The sequence below is a fragment of the Scyliorhinus torazame genome, chromosome 7 (genome assembly GCF_047496885.1).
Source record: "Scyliorhinus torazame isolate Kashiwa2021f chromosome 7, sScyTor2.1, whole genome shotgun sequence".
Lineage (NCBI taxonomy): Eukaryota > Metazoa > Chordata > Chondrichthyes > Carcharhiniformes > Scyliorhinidae > Scyliorhinus > Scyliorhinus torazame.
In genome coordinates this window covers 119324478-119342559 of record NC_092713.1, presented here as the reverse complement: position 1 = coordinate 119342559, position 18082 = coordinate 119324478, and the positions used below count along the sequence as shown (strand labels likewise).

At 45.1% G+C, this 18082-nt stretch overlaps 1 protein-coding gene across 1 annotated transcript in view; it reads left to right on the top strand.

Annotated features, from left to right (window-relative positions):
• The first annotated feature begins 3692 nt into the window (after window positions 1-3692).
• LOC140426519 (hippocampus abundant transcript 1 protein) overlaps window positions 3693-18082 on the top strand; it is a 44262-nt gene continuing 29872 nt past the window's right edge. Inside the window, exons 1-3 of the mRNA XM_072511392.1 lie at window positions 3693-3827; window positions 10251-10346; window positions 12368-12430. Coding sequence (XP_072367493.1) covers window positions 3747-3827; window positions 10251-10346; window positions 12368-12430 — 240 coding nt within the window. The 5' untranslated portion in view covers window positions 3693-3746. The remainder of the gene's footprint in view (window positions 3828-10250; window positions 10347-12367; window positions 12431-18082) is intronic.

The following is an 18082-nucleotide window of genomic DNA, read 5'->3' as shown; positions in this document are numbered from 1 at the left end:
ATCTGCCACTATAGTCTTTGCCTCAAACATTACCCGCTTCCCCACTAGTATGGCCACCCCCCTGTTTTTTGCATCTAGCCCCGAATGAAACACCTGCCCCACCCATCCTTTGCGAAGTCTAACCTGGTCTGTCAGCTTCAGATGCGTCTCCTGAAGCATAACCACATCTGCCTTAAGTTTCTTTAGGTGTGCGAGTACCCGAGTACCCGTGCCCTCTTAATCGGCCCGTTCAGCCCTCTCACATTCCACGTGATCAACCGGGTTGGGGGGCTCTTTACCACCCCCCCTTGACGACTAGCCATTTCCTTTTTCAATCCAGCTCCTCACCCGGTTCCCACGTAGCTGTATCCCCCCCAGGCGGCGCCCCCCCGCCCCGACTCCCCCCCTCCCATACCAGCTCCCCCTTCTCCCCAGCAGCAGCAACCCAGTTAACCCCCCCCCCCCCCCGCTAGATCCCAAACTAGCGTAATTGCACCCCCCATGTTACTCCCAGAAGTCAGCAAACTCTGGCCGACCTCGGCTTCCCCCCGTGACCTCGGCTCACACTGTGCGAGGCCCCCTCCTTCCTGTTTCCCTGTTCCCGCCATGATTACCATAGCGCGGGAACAAAGCCCGCGCTTCCCCTTTTGGCCCCGCCCCCAATGGCCGGCGCCCACAGCTCCTCATCCTCCCTCACCCACGACATGAGGAAGAGAGAGAAGTTACAGGGTCGCAGGTTTAACAATCTGGGAAGTCTTCTCTTCCCCCTTTTCCCCCCTTCATCCCACAAATTCACTCCCCCACTTTTGTCCCCAACGTTCTTTTTCTGGCCCGCTCACTCCAGCTTCTCCTCGACAATAAATGTCCACGCTTTGTCTGCCGTTTCGAAATAGTGGTGTTTCCCTAGATGTGTGACCCACAGTCTTGCCGGTTGCAACATTCCGAATTTGACCTTCCTTTTATGCAACACAGCCTTGGCCCGATTAAAGCTTGCCCTCCTTCTCGCCACCTCCGCACTCCAATCTTGATACACGCGGATCACCGCATTCTCCCACCTACTGTTCCGAGTTTTCTTGGCCCATCTGAGGACCATCTCTCTGTCCTTGTATCGGAGAAATCTCACAACTATTGCTCGAGGAATTTCTCCAGCCCTCGGTCTTCGCGCCATAACTCGATAGGCTCCCTCCACCTCCAGCGGACCCGTCGGGGCCTCCGATCCCATTAACGAATGCAGCATCGTGCTCACATATGCCCCTACGTCCGCCCCTTCTGCACCTTCGGGAAGACCAAGAATCCTTAAGTTCTTCCTCCTCGCATTGTTCTCCAGCACCTCCAGCCTTTCCACACATCTTTTGTGTTGTGCCTCGTGGATCTCCGTTTTCACCACCAGGCCCTGTATGTCGTCCTCATTCTCAGCAACCGTTGTCTTCACGACCAGAAGCTCCTGTTCCTGGGTCTTTTGCTCCTCCTTTAGCCCCTCAATCGCTTGTAATATCGGGGCCAACAGCTCCTTCTTCATCTCCTTTTTGAGTTCATCTACGCAACGCCGCAGGAACTCTTGTTGGTCAGGGCCCCATATTAAACTGCCTCCTTCCGACACCATCTTGCTTTGTGCCTGCCTTCCTGGCCGCTGCTCTTGAGCATCCACCGCAATCCGGCTACTTTCCTCTCTTTTTTCCATCCGTGTCCAGGGGGGATTCCCTTCTGGATTACCGCACAGTGTTATTTGCCGTTAAAATTGCCGATGGGGCTCCTATTAAGAGCCCAAAAGTCCGTTCCACCGGGAGCTGCCGAAACGTGCGACTTAGCTGGTCATCGCCGCACCCGGAAGTCGGCTTGTCAATTGTTTAGACAGTAAAGACGTTCCCCCAGTATGTATATGGGATGTACTTTACCTTGTTATGGAACCCAAACCACTCTTGGGGTCTTTTTAAAGGTCCAAGGTTGGCATTGCCAGGGTGCCAAGTTGGCACTGCCAGGTGCCAGGGCTCTGCCCTGTTCCTGACCCCCTGCGGGAGCTCCAATGGTCTCCAAGCCCCCAGCTTGTCTACACCTGGTCTCCGTATGTGGAGACCAGTATTAGTCCGTGCTGGAGTGAGGCCTTGCTGGTATGGTTGGTAAATACTGGGACCTAGAAGAACATGGCCTCAAATGGGCTGCACATATTTGAATGAGCCAATGTGATTAGAACATAGAACATAGAACAGTACAGCACAGAACCGGCCCTTCGGCCCTCGATGTTGTGCCGAGCATTGTCTGAAACGAAGATCAAGCTATCCCACTCCCTGTCATTCTGGTGTGCTCCATGTGCCTATTCAATAACCGCTTGAAAGTTCCTAAAGTGTCCGACTCCACTATCACAGCAGGCAGTCCATTCCACACCCGAACCACTCTCTGAGTAAAGAACCTACTTTGGACATCCCTCCTATATCTCCCACCCTGAACCTTATAGTTATGCCCCCTTGTAACAGCTACATCCACCCGAGGAAATAGTCTCTGAACGTCCACTCTATCTATCCCCCTCATCATCTTATAAACCTCTATTAAGTCACCTCTCACCCTCCTCCGCTCCAAAGAGAAAAGCCCAAGCATGATTATTTGAATCATACCCAGCAGGGCATGATCCAGATCGCGCTAGGTGTAGCGGGATGGGTGAATCGCGAACAGCTTGGCTTCTCCCACTATGCACCCAGCACAACGGGATTGGGGCCGGGGTGGGAAAATTGTGTTCCAGGTTTTGGACCAACAGGGATCCGCTGTTGTCCAAAGCAAGGCACAAGATATTAAGAACCTTAGTTAGGCCACACTTGGACCGTATAGAACCTTAGTTAAGCCACACCTGGAGTATAGTGTTCAATTCTGGTCACCACACTACCAGAAGGATGTGGAGGCTTTAGAGAGGGTGCAGAAGAGATTTACCAGGATGTTGCCTGGTATGGAGGGCATTAGCTATGAGGAGCGGTTGAATAAACTTGGTTTGTTCTCACTGGAACGACGGAGGTTGAGGGGCGACCTGATAGAGGTCTACAAAATTATGAGGGGCATAGACAGAGTGGATAGTCAGAGGCTTTTCCCCAGGGTAGAGGGGTCAATTACTAAGGGGCATAGGTTTAAGGTGCGAGGGGCAAGGTTTAGAGTAGATGTACGAGGCAAGTTTTTTACACAGAGGGTAGTGAGTGCCTGGAACTCACTGCCGGATGAGGTGGTGGAAGCAGGGACGATAGTGACATTTAAGGGGCATCTTGACAAATACATGAATAGGATGGGAATAGAGGGATACGGGCCCAGGAAGTGTAGAAGATTTTAGCTCAGACTGGCAGTATGGTCGGCATGGGCTTGGAGGGCCGAAGGGCCTGTTCCTGTGCTGCACATTTCTTTGTTCTAAGAAGTTGGGCCAAGAGTGCACCAGTTTCTGAAGAGATGAAACCATACTGCACTGCATTGTAGTTATATGTAAATAAACGTTGCAGTTGTTAATTACCTAACTGGTGAACGGGAAATATTACACTCTTTTAACATAATGAAACGTCCCAAGGCACCGAATGTTATTCAATGTTGTTGGAGGGCGCTCGCTGGCGGAGCTCCTGCCAGACAGTTGAATGAACCTGGGTAAACCCCAATGACGTCACGGGACGACCTGGCCGGAGCCTGCCGGATCACGTGGCCGCACGGGGCCCAATGGCGGGATCGTGCGATATGACGTCAGCGCGGTTGCGGGGTGATGCTGTCACCATGGCGGCGGCGCGCGGCCCCGGGATGGAGGAGGCATGATGCCCGGCAAGAAGAAGAAGCGGCTTCACCGCAGTATCATGCTGGCCAAGAAGATCATCATTAAGGACGGAGGAACGGTGAGTGAGAGAGAGAGAGAATAACCCCGGGCTCCAGGGGAAAGAAAACACTTCAGATCGGCTTGAGGGAGTAACGGGGCCCGGGCTTTCATGCAGCGGGTGGGGAGGAGCTGTCGGCGGCTTTCAATCCGGCCTCTCCATTCCTGGTTATCCCGTTAAAACTAATGGGCCAGCTGCTAACTGGTGCCGGTCGGAAATCGCTCTCATTGCAGCAAACTCCTGCCGGAGCCAGAACCCTCCGGACACCATTTCGCCGGGTTTGTTATCCAGCTCTTGCGTGTGGAGAATTGCATCCGGTGGATGTAACGTCCGCCTGCAACCACAAATTTGGATGTGATTGTTAAATAGAAATGTGTCCGAGTGAAAACTTACTGAAAACAACCCTTGCTTTGGCAACACGTTAATATGTCAGAGTGAGGCAGAATGCACTCCTGTCATAGACATCCAATTTTACTGCGGTTCCTTCTGACCTGCAGCTAGGAATTAAAAAGCACATTCCAGTCTGCAGATTTTCCTCGGCAAAACAAAAATCTAACCTCACGTCTATGTTTACAAGACTTTGGAAAAACAGGCATGTTCGCACACGACTACAGTTTAACAACAGAATAGTCATCCTGCTGCTGTTCGTATAAAAATCATAATTTAATTTCATCATCGTTGCCAAATTCCCAGATTTCTGACCACATTCCAGGTTCATGGTTCAGAGACTAAGTAGGGGCCAAAAGAGATCTGGGGCAGTTGAGAGGAGGTTTACTAGATTGATACTTGGGAATGAGTGGGTTGTTTTATGAGGAAAGATTAGACAGAATGGGCTTGTTTCCACTGGAGTTTAGAAGAGTGAGGAGGGGTGACTTGATTGAAGTACACAAGAGCCCGAATAGTCTTGAGAAGGTGGGCATGGAAATGATGCTTCATCTTGTGGGGAAGTCCTGAACTAGAAGGCACTGTTTTAAAGTTAGGGGTTTTCCTTTTAGGACAGAAATTAGGAGAATTTTTTTCCCTGACGCCTGTGTGACTTTGTAACTGCCTCAGAAGGTCGTGGAGGCGGGGTCATTGACTTTTTAAAGCCGAGATAGATAGACTGTTGCTAGGCAAAGGAATCAAAGGTTAGCGAGATAGATGGGATTGTTAAACTTGAAATACAAACATCAGCCATTATCTTATCAAAAGGCAGAGCAGGTTCGTGGGTGTGAATGGTCTACTTCTGCTCCTATTTCGTATGCTCATATGAACTATGGCATCAAAGATAAAGCTGTAAATTAGCTAATATGAAACAATTAAAATGTTCCAAAAGTCCTTCCTGTACTATTGAGTTTAATTTTGGCATTGCTTCTGAGTCAGAAGGATATGGTTACAGTCGCACTTAATCTAGGCTAACATCAGTGCAGTGTTAAAGTTACTGCAGCATCATTAGTGTTGTCTTCTTTATGATGAGACATTATTAAGCTGTGATCCAGTCTCTCTTCAGGTGGACGTTAAAAAGAAATCCCTTGAACATTGAATAATCAAAAGTAATTTCTGACAATAGAGCACTTTGCAGAATTTTAAGAATGAAAGATGCCATATAAATAGAAGTTTGTCGTCCTACCTTATTTGACCATATCTGCTACATACGCAAGTTAGAAAGTTTATTGATTACACAGCAACTGTTCTGACTAACTGTCGTTGTAACTTGTATTGCAAAAATACCCCAAGTGTATACCGACATGAAAGTTGCTTATGGTTTTTGGCATTTTCTCTCCGTTACAATTTAATTTGCTTGGGTGGGGTAGTTTGTAGTGGAGGATTTAGGAAGGTAAATGTTATCATGGGTGCCAGAAAGATTGCAAGGGGACTGCATTAAATTCACACGCTTGCCTCTGGTCTGTATTGGATTAGCTGTTTTAGTTTTTGATTTTTTTTTCCCCTTGAAGGTAGGAATACATTTATAAAATATCAAATAATAGACTATGACCAATTGCCTGAAACAGAAGGCAAAAATTGAAGCACTTGAAGTTGTAGAGGGAAAATTGTGATGGTTACATTGCGTCCTCAGTTCAATAGACCATCTGGCCATCACTACGTGTAGCCAAAGTCAGTGCATTCAGAAAGTCTTCTGCAGTTTTGTCCTATTCAGGCCTTATTGTCTTGTCCTACAATTCCCTCTTAATAACAGATGTTTGTGTGGGATCTATTGCTTGAATGCATAAGGTAAAGTTTGTTGACACAAGACTGGTTACAATATATTTCCAACAACAGAATTAATAGTTGTTAAATTGCAATTGATTGACAGGAAATGTTTTAAGGTGGATAATTCAGAGCTGATTATTTTGATATGGTTGTTTGTTTTATCCTTGTTCAGAAATGTGGTAAAACGTGCTTCTTTATTCTTGCACAGTATGCCATTTTACATTACTAACATTTTCTGAGAAGCGCTTTATGTAATGGTATTTTCCTGGAATTTTGCAATTTGCTTGCTGCATTTTCTTGATCCAGTGAACAAAGCTCAGTTGGTAGCACTCTTGCCTTTGACTCTGAAGGTTATAGTTTCAAGTCCCCACCCCAGGACATGAGCATAAAATCTGGTCTGAAGCTCCAGTATAATATCGAGACACTGTTGGAGGTGCCATTTTTCAGGTGAGATAGAAAACTGAGGCACCATCTTCTTCCTCCATGGACATAAAAAATCCCATGGCACTCCATATTAAAGAAGAACAGGGGCATTATCCCTGGTATCCTGGCCAACATCACAAAATGATTTTTTTGGTCATTTTCATAGGGCTAGATTCGCCATGGGCGAGAAGCTGAAAATGGAAAAATCCATTGACCTCGGGCGGGATTCTCCGGTCACTGGGTGAATGTGGCCGGAGAATCCCACCCATAGTGTTCTTTGTGGGAGTTGCCTGTGTGCGAGTTAGCTGCCGCATTTCCAACTTTGCACCAGTGACTCCACTTTTAAAAGTTCTTCGTTAGCTATAAAAAAACTTTGGGACAGCTGTATGAATGCAAGCCTTTGAGGTAAAGTTGCTAGCATACCCCAGGGTTACATTAGAAAAGAAACAAAATGTTTAATCAATACATTTTACTGCTTTTGTTTTCTTCAACTAAAAATTTGAACGTCAGTGATTTTCAGATTGTCTATCTTTGTGGGAGAAAGTATTTGCAGTTGTTTGCAGGTATAGTGTGGAGATCACATCAGGCCATTGCTTGTGAATGTTTGAATATTTTTGTAGTTTTGAAAACCAAGCATGTGCATCGTGCTGGCAGTTGAAACCTCTCAGATTCCAGGAAGCCCAGTGGCTTCCTTGTTTAAAAGCGATGTTTCTTTTGTTATCTCTGTCCTGAATGACTGGAGCTTGGTTGCATTTAGTACATGACAAACTTGGTAGAATAGTCATAAGAAATAAAATATGATAATGCTGTTACTTGATCTGTTTTAGTTATCATGGAAGAAAAATAATTGAAAGGTGTGCATTAAAGGAGCTCATCATTTTTTTGCTGATGTTTTACATATTTAAATCCATTTTGACTTAATTTGCTTATTTTAAACTACTTTTTTGAAATAAATTTTGAGTACCCAATTCATTTTGTCCAATTAAGGGGCAATTTAGTGTGGCCAATCCACCTAGCCTGCACATTTTGGGTTATGGGGGCAAAACCCACGCAAACACGGGGAGAAGGTGCAAATTCCACACGGATAGTGACCCAGAACCGGCATCGAACCTGGTACCTTGGTGCCGTAAGGCAGCAGCGCTAACCCACTGAGCCACCTTGTTGCCTGCAAACTACTTGCTTTTAAAGAAATGTTTTGAAGGAACTGTATGGTCTTTTTTAGCCACCTATGGGGGTGACATTGCTACTAATAGAATGCCCCCACAAGCTGCTGCTAATATTATGTCCCCACAAGCATCCTGTACGATGGAAAAAAATTGAAAACTGCTCATTCACTACTTTGTCAGGGCTGCCAATTTGCATAAGGAAGGACTGGCACTCCATGTTCCCATTACCTGCACTGTACATTTTGCTGTTCCATAAAGTCGTGTGTGGTGCAGACTGACTTTGTTTTGAGGTAAAATGGAACCAGCAGCTTTACAAGATTGATTACACAGTAATTTTAAACTTGATATTCATGTGAATTGTTTTCTGAATAAGTTAGAATAATTTGTGGACTCAGCACAATTTGTTTTACCCAGTCCCCACTTTGCTGGCCCTCTGACTCAGTGGAAGGTCCTCTAATTAGGCAAGAAATGTTATCCAACTTGGTGGTTGTTTAAATCTGTTCTGAAGATCACGATGTAAGTTCTCCTTTGCTGTGTTGTTCAACATTGCAGTAAGAGCTTGACATGGCAATTAATGCCTCACGTCATCTGCTGAATATCTCTGTGTTATATTGATCAAGTGCATAATTTTGCAATTCCATAAATGAACAAATTTTAGTTCTGTATATTCCATTCTTCTAAATTCTTATGCCTCCCGTAAGTTTTTGAGTCATGGGTTATCCAAAAAGGTGGTTGAGAATGCAGGTGATTTTAAAGTAGTTGATTGAAAGAAATGGGTTAAAATGATGCATAAGACCATGACAGGTGAGAGCAGTTTACCGATCCCAGAAAAATGAATGAACAACTATAGTCACTCCCTGCAGCTGGAAGTGGCAATCCTCGCCTGTTTGCTAGCAGCAGTGTTCTCATTTGGTGCTTTGTCTTCTCAAGCTGGCTGAGGTGTTAGATCGCTCTGTGTCTTCTGCTAGGCGAGGGCCGTGCCCTCAATCCTGAGCACCCATTAATGTACTTTATTTCTCGGGGCCAGTGGTCACTGAGTTAATTTGTTAACTCTGCCAGACACTTATGGTTAATAGTGTACAAGATGCTGCCATGTTCACTACGGATGTCACCATGGAAGTCTGTACCAGGAGGTGGATATTAGATTAACAGCATTCAATTTGTGGATCCCTGGTTCAGTACTAGCACATAAGCTGACACATCAGTGCCTATGTGCTAGTACTGAACCACACTTAGGGGGTGTCAAGTTGGCAGTGGCCTGTCTTTGTTAGGAAAACAAAGGTAGTTTAAAGGGATTTATATTTGTATTGGTAAACATTAGAAATAAGGTACAGTTTGAAGTGTGTTTAACATCAACTGGGAACGTAACACCTTCCTGACAAGATGCTGATCGAGACCCCCTCTCAGAAATTGGCAAGTAGCAGGAGGGATCGAATTCAAAAGAGATTTAAGAGGGGGCCTACTTCAAGATTCTCTTGAGGTTAATGTGCAGGTTCAGTTGGCAATTAAGAAGGCAAATGCAATGCTAGCGTTCATGTTGAGAGGGCTAGAGTACAAGAGCAGAGATGTACTGCTGAGGCTGTATACGGTCCTGGTCAGACGCCATTTGGATTATTGTGAGCAGTTTTGGGCCCTTTATCTAAGGAAAGATGTGCTGGCCTTGGACAGGGTCCAGAGGAGGTTCACAAGAATGATCCCTGGAATGAAGAGCTTGTCGTACGAGGAGCAGTTGAGGACTTTGGGTCTGTACTTGTTGCAGTTTAGAAGGATGAGGGGGGGATCTTATTGAGACTTACAGGATACTGCGAGGCCTGGAGAGAGTGGACTTGGAGAGGATAGCAGTAGGAAAAACTAGAACCTGAGGGCACAGCCTCAGACTGAAGGGACAATCCTTTAAAACTGAGATGAGCAGGAATTTCTTCAGCCAGAGGGTGGAGAATGTGGGACTCTGCCGCAGAAGGCTGTGGAGGCCAAATCATTGAGTGTCTTTAAAACAGAGATAGATTGGTTCTTGATTAATAAGGGGATCAGGGTTTATGGGGAGAAGGCAGGAGAATGGGGATGAGAAACATATCAGCTATGATTGAATGACGGAGCAGACTCGGTGGGCCGAATAATCTAATTCTACTCCTAAGTCTTATGCTCTTATTATCTCTAACTAGGTAGAGAAGCCTTGAGGATGTGGTTGCAAATGAAACTTCCACCATCCACATGCAATTCATGTGGCTGTGAATGGTGTGAACAGGCTCTCCTATTTTCCTCAATCAGTGGTAGGTGTTTAAGATCCATAACACATCCAGATCAGGAGCTCCTACCCTGTACGTACAGCAAAGGGGAGTTTTCCAAATGTAATAACCAAAATTAGCTTCTCAGGTTATTGACAAAGTACTGAAACATATTGTCAGCTCTGAAGGAATTATGTTTCTCAAAATATTTTTTTAAGATTGGAAATGAGGACTCATTGATTGATTGCACATCATTTGGAAACTTTGCAGAGGACCCAGTGAGAATGTGTACAATAAATATTTCCAGACTGCAACTTGCCATTGCACGAATGATTGCTGTCTGAATGTTGAGTGGGGAAGTTTTTTCCAAGACTCCCAAGTAGATACAGTGATTTAACTCGAACACTTATTTTTAAATGTGCCATGTTTTTCTTTTACAGCCTCAAGGAATAGGTGCACCAAGTATATATCATGCTGTGATAGTAATATTTCTGGAGTTCTTTGCTTGGGGTCTACTGACTGCACCAACACTAGTGGTAAGTTATATCCCGTCATGTTGTCCTGTTCAATTGAGGCTACCATATGTCTACAAAATACAATTACATTTTTTAAAGTTACTTCACAAATATAATTCGGTATGTCCTTGAAAGCCCCCTCATTAAAAGTATCTGGTGGATCACTTTATTGTTTAATAATAATAATCTTTATTATTGTCACAAGAAGGCTTACATTAACACTGTAATGAAGTTACTGTGAAAATCCCTTAGTCGCCACACTGTTTCGGGAGTGAATGGGAATGAAACAGGGTGGAGTTAAGATCCTCACTGACCTCATTTGACTATGTAGTTGGTCTGCTTCCACATCATTCTAATGTGAATTATTCAATATTATTGATTAAGTACATGTGGCCTGCCACAAGCCAAGATCATTCCTGATGTAAAAACAGATGATGAGCATTCATATCCATGCTGGACAGTAATTAATTGGTCTTGATTCCCTTGACCAAAGTCACTATGTATGTACTTCCCTTTTTTTGATGTTCCAGATTTTGCAGAGGAAGTTTTGTATGTTTATGAATGAATAAAAAGCTGACCTTGAACCCAAGTAAGGTAAAAGTAGTTACAAAATGTTATATGGAGTTAATGAATCTTCTATAATTTTTATTCAGAATCGTCCAAAAGGCTATGTCATGACATTTGTCCTAATCCCAAAGGAAGCAGAACTATTGAGAAAGGTATAATATTAAAAGAGATTTGTATGTGGAGAATTACGATACAGAAGACCAATCCTGGGATCCCCTGACACTGTTGAAGTTTGAAGGAATACTGCCTTGTAATCAGTGCACCATCTTTGAGCTGTATGGAGAGAAATCATTTTTCTTTTAATTTGAGCTCAAGGTGAGCACATAGATATAGGAGCAGAATTAGGCCATTGGTGCTAGATAATGATACATCTTCCATTTCAGGCATTCTTCATCAGTGTCAAATACTCATAGACCAGGTAATGAACTGTCAAGTGCAGGGCAAAGTTCTCTCTACTCCGCCACATACTCCAAAGAGCACTAATGTGGCATTTGTTACATTTTCTCCACAAACCATCCTTGGTTTGATCTAAGTAACATTACCAATGAATTCCAAATTAGGGGCGCAATTAGACTGTCCAATTTCAACTTGCATATTATTGCTGATATGGAGACTTTAATCCTGTCCTGTATCTGAACCAAGGACCCAGAGCTGAAATGTTAGTGTATAGAAATAGAAAATGCTGGAAAATCTCAGCAGGTTTGTCAAAGCCATTGGACTCAAAATGTCAGCTCTTTTCTCTCCCTACAAATGCTGCCAGACCTGCTGAGATTTTCCAGCATTTTCTCTTTCTTTTCAGATTCCAGCATTCGCAGTAATTTGCTTTTATCCAATGTTAGTGTATAACCCACTGTGTCACCCAGTTCTTATAAACAAGTATTTTTGAAATAGCTGCAAAACAGGATTTCCCTCCTATTACAGTTTTAAAAGTTCTTTTATGGGATGTGGGCATCACAGGCAGACCAACATTTGTTACCCGTCCCTGATTACCCTTGAGAAGGTGAGTCACTTTCTTGGATTTGATTTGCTGAATCTCACAAACAGGACTATACTTTGGATTAGGTTAGCCTGCAACTGTTGCACATTAGTTAATTATAAATTTCAATTTGTGGCATCAGACTCATCTTTGGTAGGCTGTTGGACAGAATAAGTTGTCATATTGCTGCCATGTAGAATATTATGTATTAGTGAAGTTTGGCTCGAACGTCTCTGGATGTTTTTATTTACACTGACTCATGCACTGAGGTCAGTTGTAATGTACCTAAGTTGCTACCGTGACTGGGCTTCCTAACTCAGCACATGCAAGAGTTTGTTTGCATCTGGCATTGGCTGCTCTGTGTTGATGCACAAAGCCAATTAGAAAAAATGAGGAAGGTGCACCCAATGTAGTTTGAAGGCTTATAATCTGTAGGGCTAAAGTAAACCTATTGCAAATTTTGGACTTAATTGTAAAGGCAACTTATTTTATTTCCTAGGTCTTGCACGAGACATTTCCCAAGCATACATTTTTGATGAATGGTTTGATTCAGGGAGTAAAGGTAAGTCTGGAATTCCAGCACATTTTTCTGACTATAATTCAACTATAATATTCCTCCCCAACTGACCAGACGACACTTAGATTTCCAGTCCAAGAACTTTATTCCAGCTATAACTGGGGACTAAGCATCCACTAGGTGGCTTGCCAGCTCTCCGATCATAGAAAATAAAGAGCAATTATACTTTTGTGTATCTCCCAAGTAATTAACGTACACCAATTAAAAGAGTAGATTTATTTGAAAGTTATCTATGTCCATTCACAACTAACCATTAGGATCACCTGATGTACAGGGCAACATTGTGGTGCAGTGGTTAGCACTGCTGCCTCACTGCGCCGAGATTCCAGGTTCGATCCCGGCCCTGGGTCACTGTCCGTGTGGAGTTTGCACATTCTCCCCGCATTTGCGTGGGTTTTGCCCCCACTACCCAAAGATGTGCAGGGTAGGTAGATCGGTCACGCTAAGTAGTCCCTTAATTGGAAAAAAAGGAATTGGGTACCCTAAAAGCTTTTTTTAAAAAAAAGGATCACCTAATGTATTACATATGAATATAATTGCCAATCATAATCAAGGCACGTATGTATTATTATAATATCTGTTATAATATTATTATAATATCTGTTAACTGCCTCGGGGAGGCGGTGGCGTAGTGGTATTGTCGCTGGACTAGTACTCCAGAGACCCAGGATAATGATCTGGGGACCTGGGTTTGAATCCCACCACGGCAGGTAGTGGAATTTAAAGTTAATAAAATATCTTGAATTAACAGTCTAATGATGACCAAGTAATTAATTAATGATTAATTATCTTAATATATAATTAATTATTGACAACCAACTATTGTTGATTGTCGTAAAATCCATTCTATTTCACTAATGTCCTTTAAGGAAGGAAGTCTGGCCTACATGTGACTCCAGACCCGCAGCTATGTGGTTGACTCTTAAATGCCCTAACAAGCCACTCAGTTGTATTCAACTGCTACGAAAACACAAATAAGAAATGAAACCGGACAAACCACCTGGCATCGATCCAGGCATCGGAAACGACAACGGCAAACCCATCCCCGTCGACCCTGCAAAGTCCTCCTTACATTTTGGGGCTTGTGCCAAAGTTGGGAGAACTGTCTCACAGACTAGTCAAGCAACAGCTTGACATAGTCATATTCACAGAAACATATCTTACAGACAATGTCCCAGACACGACTGTCACCATTCCTGGGTTTGTCTTGTCTCACCGGCAGGACAGATCCAGCAGAGATGGCGGCACAGTGGTATACAGTCGGGAGGGAGTTCTCAACATCAACTCTGGACCATGGCTTCAGGTTGATCATGGGCAAGGAAACCTCCTGCTGATTATCACATACTGGCCACCATCAATAGGGCAGCACGGTAGCATAGTGGTTAGCACAATTGCTTCACAGCTCCAGGGTCCCAGGTTCGATTCCGGCTTGGGTCACTGTCTGTGCGGAGTCTGCACATCCTCCCCGTGTGTGCGTGGGTTTCCTCTGGGTGCTCCGGTTTCCTCCCACAGTCCAAAGATGTGCAGGTTAGGTGGATTGGCCATGATAAATTGCCCTTAGTGTCCAAAATTGCCCTTAGTGTTGGGTGAGATTACTGGGTTATGGGGATGTGGTGGAGATGTTGACCTTGGGTGGGGTGCTCTTTCCAAGAGCCGGTGCAGACTCGATGGGCCGAATGGCCTCCTGCACTGTAAATTCTATGATAATCAACTGATGAATCTGTCTTCCATGTTAAACACCACTTAGAGGAAGCACTGAGGGTGGGAAGGGCTCAGAAAACACTGGGTGGGGGACCTCAATGTCCATCACCAAGAAAGGCTCAGTAATACCACCACAGACATAGCTGGCCGGGTCCTAAAGGACATAGTTGCTAGACTGGGATTGCGGCAGGTGGTGAGGGAACCAACAAGAAGGAAAAACATACTTGACCTTATCCTCACCAATCTGCCTGCTGCAGATGCATCAGTCCATGAAAGTATCGGTAGAAGTGACCACCGCATAGTCCTTGTGGAGACAAAGTCCTGTCTTCACATTGAAGATACCTTCCATTGTGTTGTATGCCACTCCCACCATGCTGAATGGGATAGTCTTCGAACAGATCTAGCAATTCGAGACTGGGCATCCATGAGGCGCTGTGCGCCATCAACAGCAGAATTGTATTCAACTACAATCTCCAACCTCGTGGCTCGGCATATCCTCCACTCTACATTACCAACAAGAAGGGGATATACCCTGGTTCAATGAAGAGTGCAGGAGAGCATGCCAGGAGCAACATCAGGCAACCAAAAAATGAGGTGTCAACTTGGTGAAGCTACAAGGACTACTTGTGTCACAAACAGCATATGCAGCAATTAATAGGCAGAGCTAAGCGATTCCTCAACGAATGTATAAGATCTAAGCTCTGCAGTCCTGCCACACCCAGCCGTGAATGGTGGTGGACAATTAAACAACTCACTGAAAGAGGTGGCTCCACAAATAGCCCCATCGGCAATGATGGAAGAGCCCAGTAGAAATGCGCAAAAGACAAGGCTGAGGCATTCATAATAATCTTCAGGCCGAGTGGATGATCCATCTCTGTCTCAAAGAACAAAACAAATAAAGAACATTACAGCACAGGAACGGGTCCTTCGGCCCACCTAGCCTGCGCCGATCCAGATTCCTTAGTTAGATCTACTACTTATTGCCCAAATGATCTGTATCCCTCCATTCCCCACCCATTCATGTGTCTATCAAGATACATCTTAAACGTTGCTAATGTGCCTGCCTCCACTGGCGACGTGTCCCAGGCACCCACCATCCTCTGCGTGAAAACATTTTCCCCCCTCACCTTGAATCTGTGCCCCCCTGGTAATTGAGTCTTCTACCATGGAAAAAAGCTTCTGACTATTCACCCTTTCCATACATCTTGTAATTTTGTACTCAATCAGGTCTCCCCTCAGCCTCCGTCTTTCCAACAAAAACAATACGAGTTTATTCAACCTCTGCTCATAGCTAACATCCTCCAGACCAGGCAACATTCTAGTAAACCTTCTTTGCATTCTCTCATCAGCATCCACGTTCTTCTGGTAGTGTGGTGACCAGAACTGCACGCAATATTCAATATGTGGCCTAACTAAAGTTTTATACATCTGTAATATGACCTGCCAACTCTTGTACTTAATGTCCTGACCAATGAAGGCCAGCATGCCTTCTTGACCACCTTATCCACCTGCATTGCCACTTACATAGAACTATGGACCAGAATGCCCAGACCCCTCTGTCTGTCAATGCTCCTAAGGATTCTGCCATTTACTGTATAACTCACACCTGAATTTGATCTTCTAAAATGCATCACTTTGCATTTGTCGGGATTGAACTCCATCTGCCATTTGTCTGCCCAACTCTTCAATATATCTATATTCTGCTGTATTCTCTGACAGTCCCCTTCACTATCTGCAACTCCACCTATCTTAATGTCATCTGCAAACTTGCTAATCAGATCATCTACATGTTCCTCCAGATCATTTATATCTATATATATTACAAACAACAGTGGTCCCAGCACTAATCCCCTGTGGAACGCCACTGGTTACAGATCTCCATTCTGAAAAACTCCCTTCCACTGTTACTCTGTCTCCTGTTGCCAAGTCAGTTCTTTATCCATCTAGCTAGCACACCCCAAATCCCATGCAACTTTACCTTTTGTACTAGTCTGCCATGAGGGACCTTGTCAACTGCCTTACTGAAGTCCATGCAGAAGACATCCACAGCTTCCCTTCATCAATTAATTTTGACACCTCCTCAAAAAAACTCTGTCAAGTTGGTAAGGCATGACCTTCCCCGCACAAAACCATGTTGCCTATCACTAACAAATCCATTTGTTTCCAAATGTGAATACATCCTGTCCCTCAGTATCCTCTCCAACAGCTTCCCCATCACTGTCGCCTGGCTCACCAGCCTAGAATTACCTGGATTATCCCTGCTTCCGTACTTAAACAAAGGGACAGCATTGGCTATTCTCCAGTCCTCTGGAACCTCACCTGTGGTCAAAGATGATGCAAATATATCTCTTAAGGCCCCTAGCTATTTCCTCTTTTGTCTCCCACAGTAACCTGGGATATATCCCATCCAGCCCAGTGGGCTTGTCTACCTTAATGTGTTTTAAGATATCCAACACTTCCTCCTTCATTATGCTGACATGTCCTAGAGTATTCACACACCCATCCCTAACCTGAACATCCGTCATGTCCCTCTCCTTGGTGAACTCCGATGCAAAGTACTCATTTAAGGATCTCACCCACTTCCTCTGACTCCACACATAACTTCCTCCTTTAACCTTGAGTGGGCCTACTCTTTCCCTAGCTACCCTCTTGCTCCTTATAAATGTATAAAAGGCCTTGGGATTTTCCTTGACCTGTTTGCCAATGACATTTCCTGGCCTCTTTTAGCCCTTCTAACTCCTGGTTGGAGATTGTTCCTACTTTCCTTCTACTCTTCAAAAGCTTTGTCTGTTTTTAGTTGCCTAGACCTTATGAATGCTTTTTTCTTTTTGACTAGTCTCACAATTTCCCCTATCATCCATGGTTCCCTAATCCTGCCATTCCTGTCTTTGTTTTCGCAGGGACATGCCAGTCCTGCACTTGAATCAACTGGTCTTTAAAGAACTCCCACATATCAAATGTGGATTTACCCTTGAACAGCTGCTCCAAATCCACATTCTCCATCACTTGCCGAATTCTGTTGTAGTTAGCTTCCCCCCCCCAATTTAGCACCCTCACTCGACGACCACTCTTGTCCTTATCCATGAGTATTCGAAAACTTACGGAATTATGATCACTGTTCCCAAAATGTTTCCCTACTGAAACTTTGGACACTTGGTGGGCTCATTACCCAATACTAGGTCGAGTAAGGCCATCCCCCTGGTTGGACTATCAATATACTGTTTCAAAAAACCCTCTTGGACACACCTCACAAATTGCTCTCCATCCGAACCTCTGGCACTCAGGAAGTCCCAGTCAATATGGGGTAAATCACCCACCACAACAACCCTGCTACATATCTGTTCCTCTGTATCCTGCTGGCTGCTGGGAGGCCTATAGTACAAGCCCAACATTGTGAGTGCACCCTTCCTATTCGTAAGCTCTACCCATAATGCTTCACTGCAGGATCCCTCCAAGACATCCTCCTTCATCACAACTGTGATATGTTCCTTAACCTGTAATGCAACTCCCCACACTTTCTGCTACCCCCTCTGTCTTGTCTAAAACATCGATATCCCAGAATGTTAAGCTGCCAGTCCTGTCCCTCCTTTAACCATGGGCGCGATTCTTCGACCCCCTACCGGGTCGGAGAATCGCCGGGGGCTGGCGTGAATCCCGCCCCTGCCGTGTCCCGAATTCTCCGCCACTAGAGATTCGGCGGGGGCGGGAATCGCGGCCCGCCGATCGGTGGAAGTCGCGCCGGTCGGCGGGCCCACCCCCGGCGATTCTCCGGTCCGCGATGGGCTGAAGTCCCGCTGCTGTCAACCCACGCCAGCCGGCGTGGATTGAACCACCTTTCGAACGGTGGGACAAGGAGGCGCGGTCGGGCTCCGGGGTCCTGGGGGGGGCGCGGGGCGATCTGGCCCCGTGGGGTGCCCCCACGGTGGTCTGGCCTGT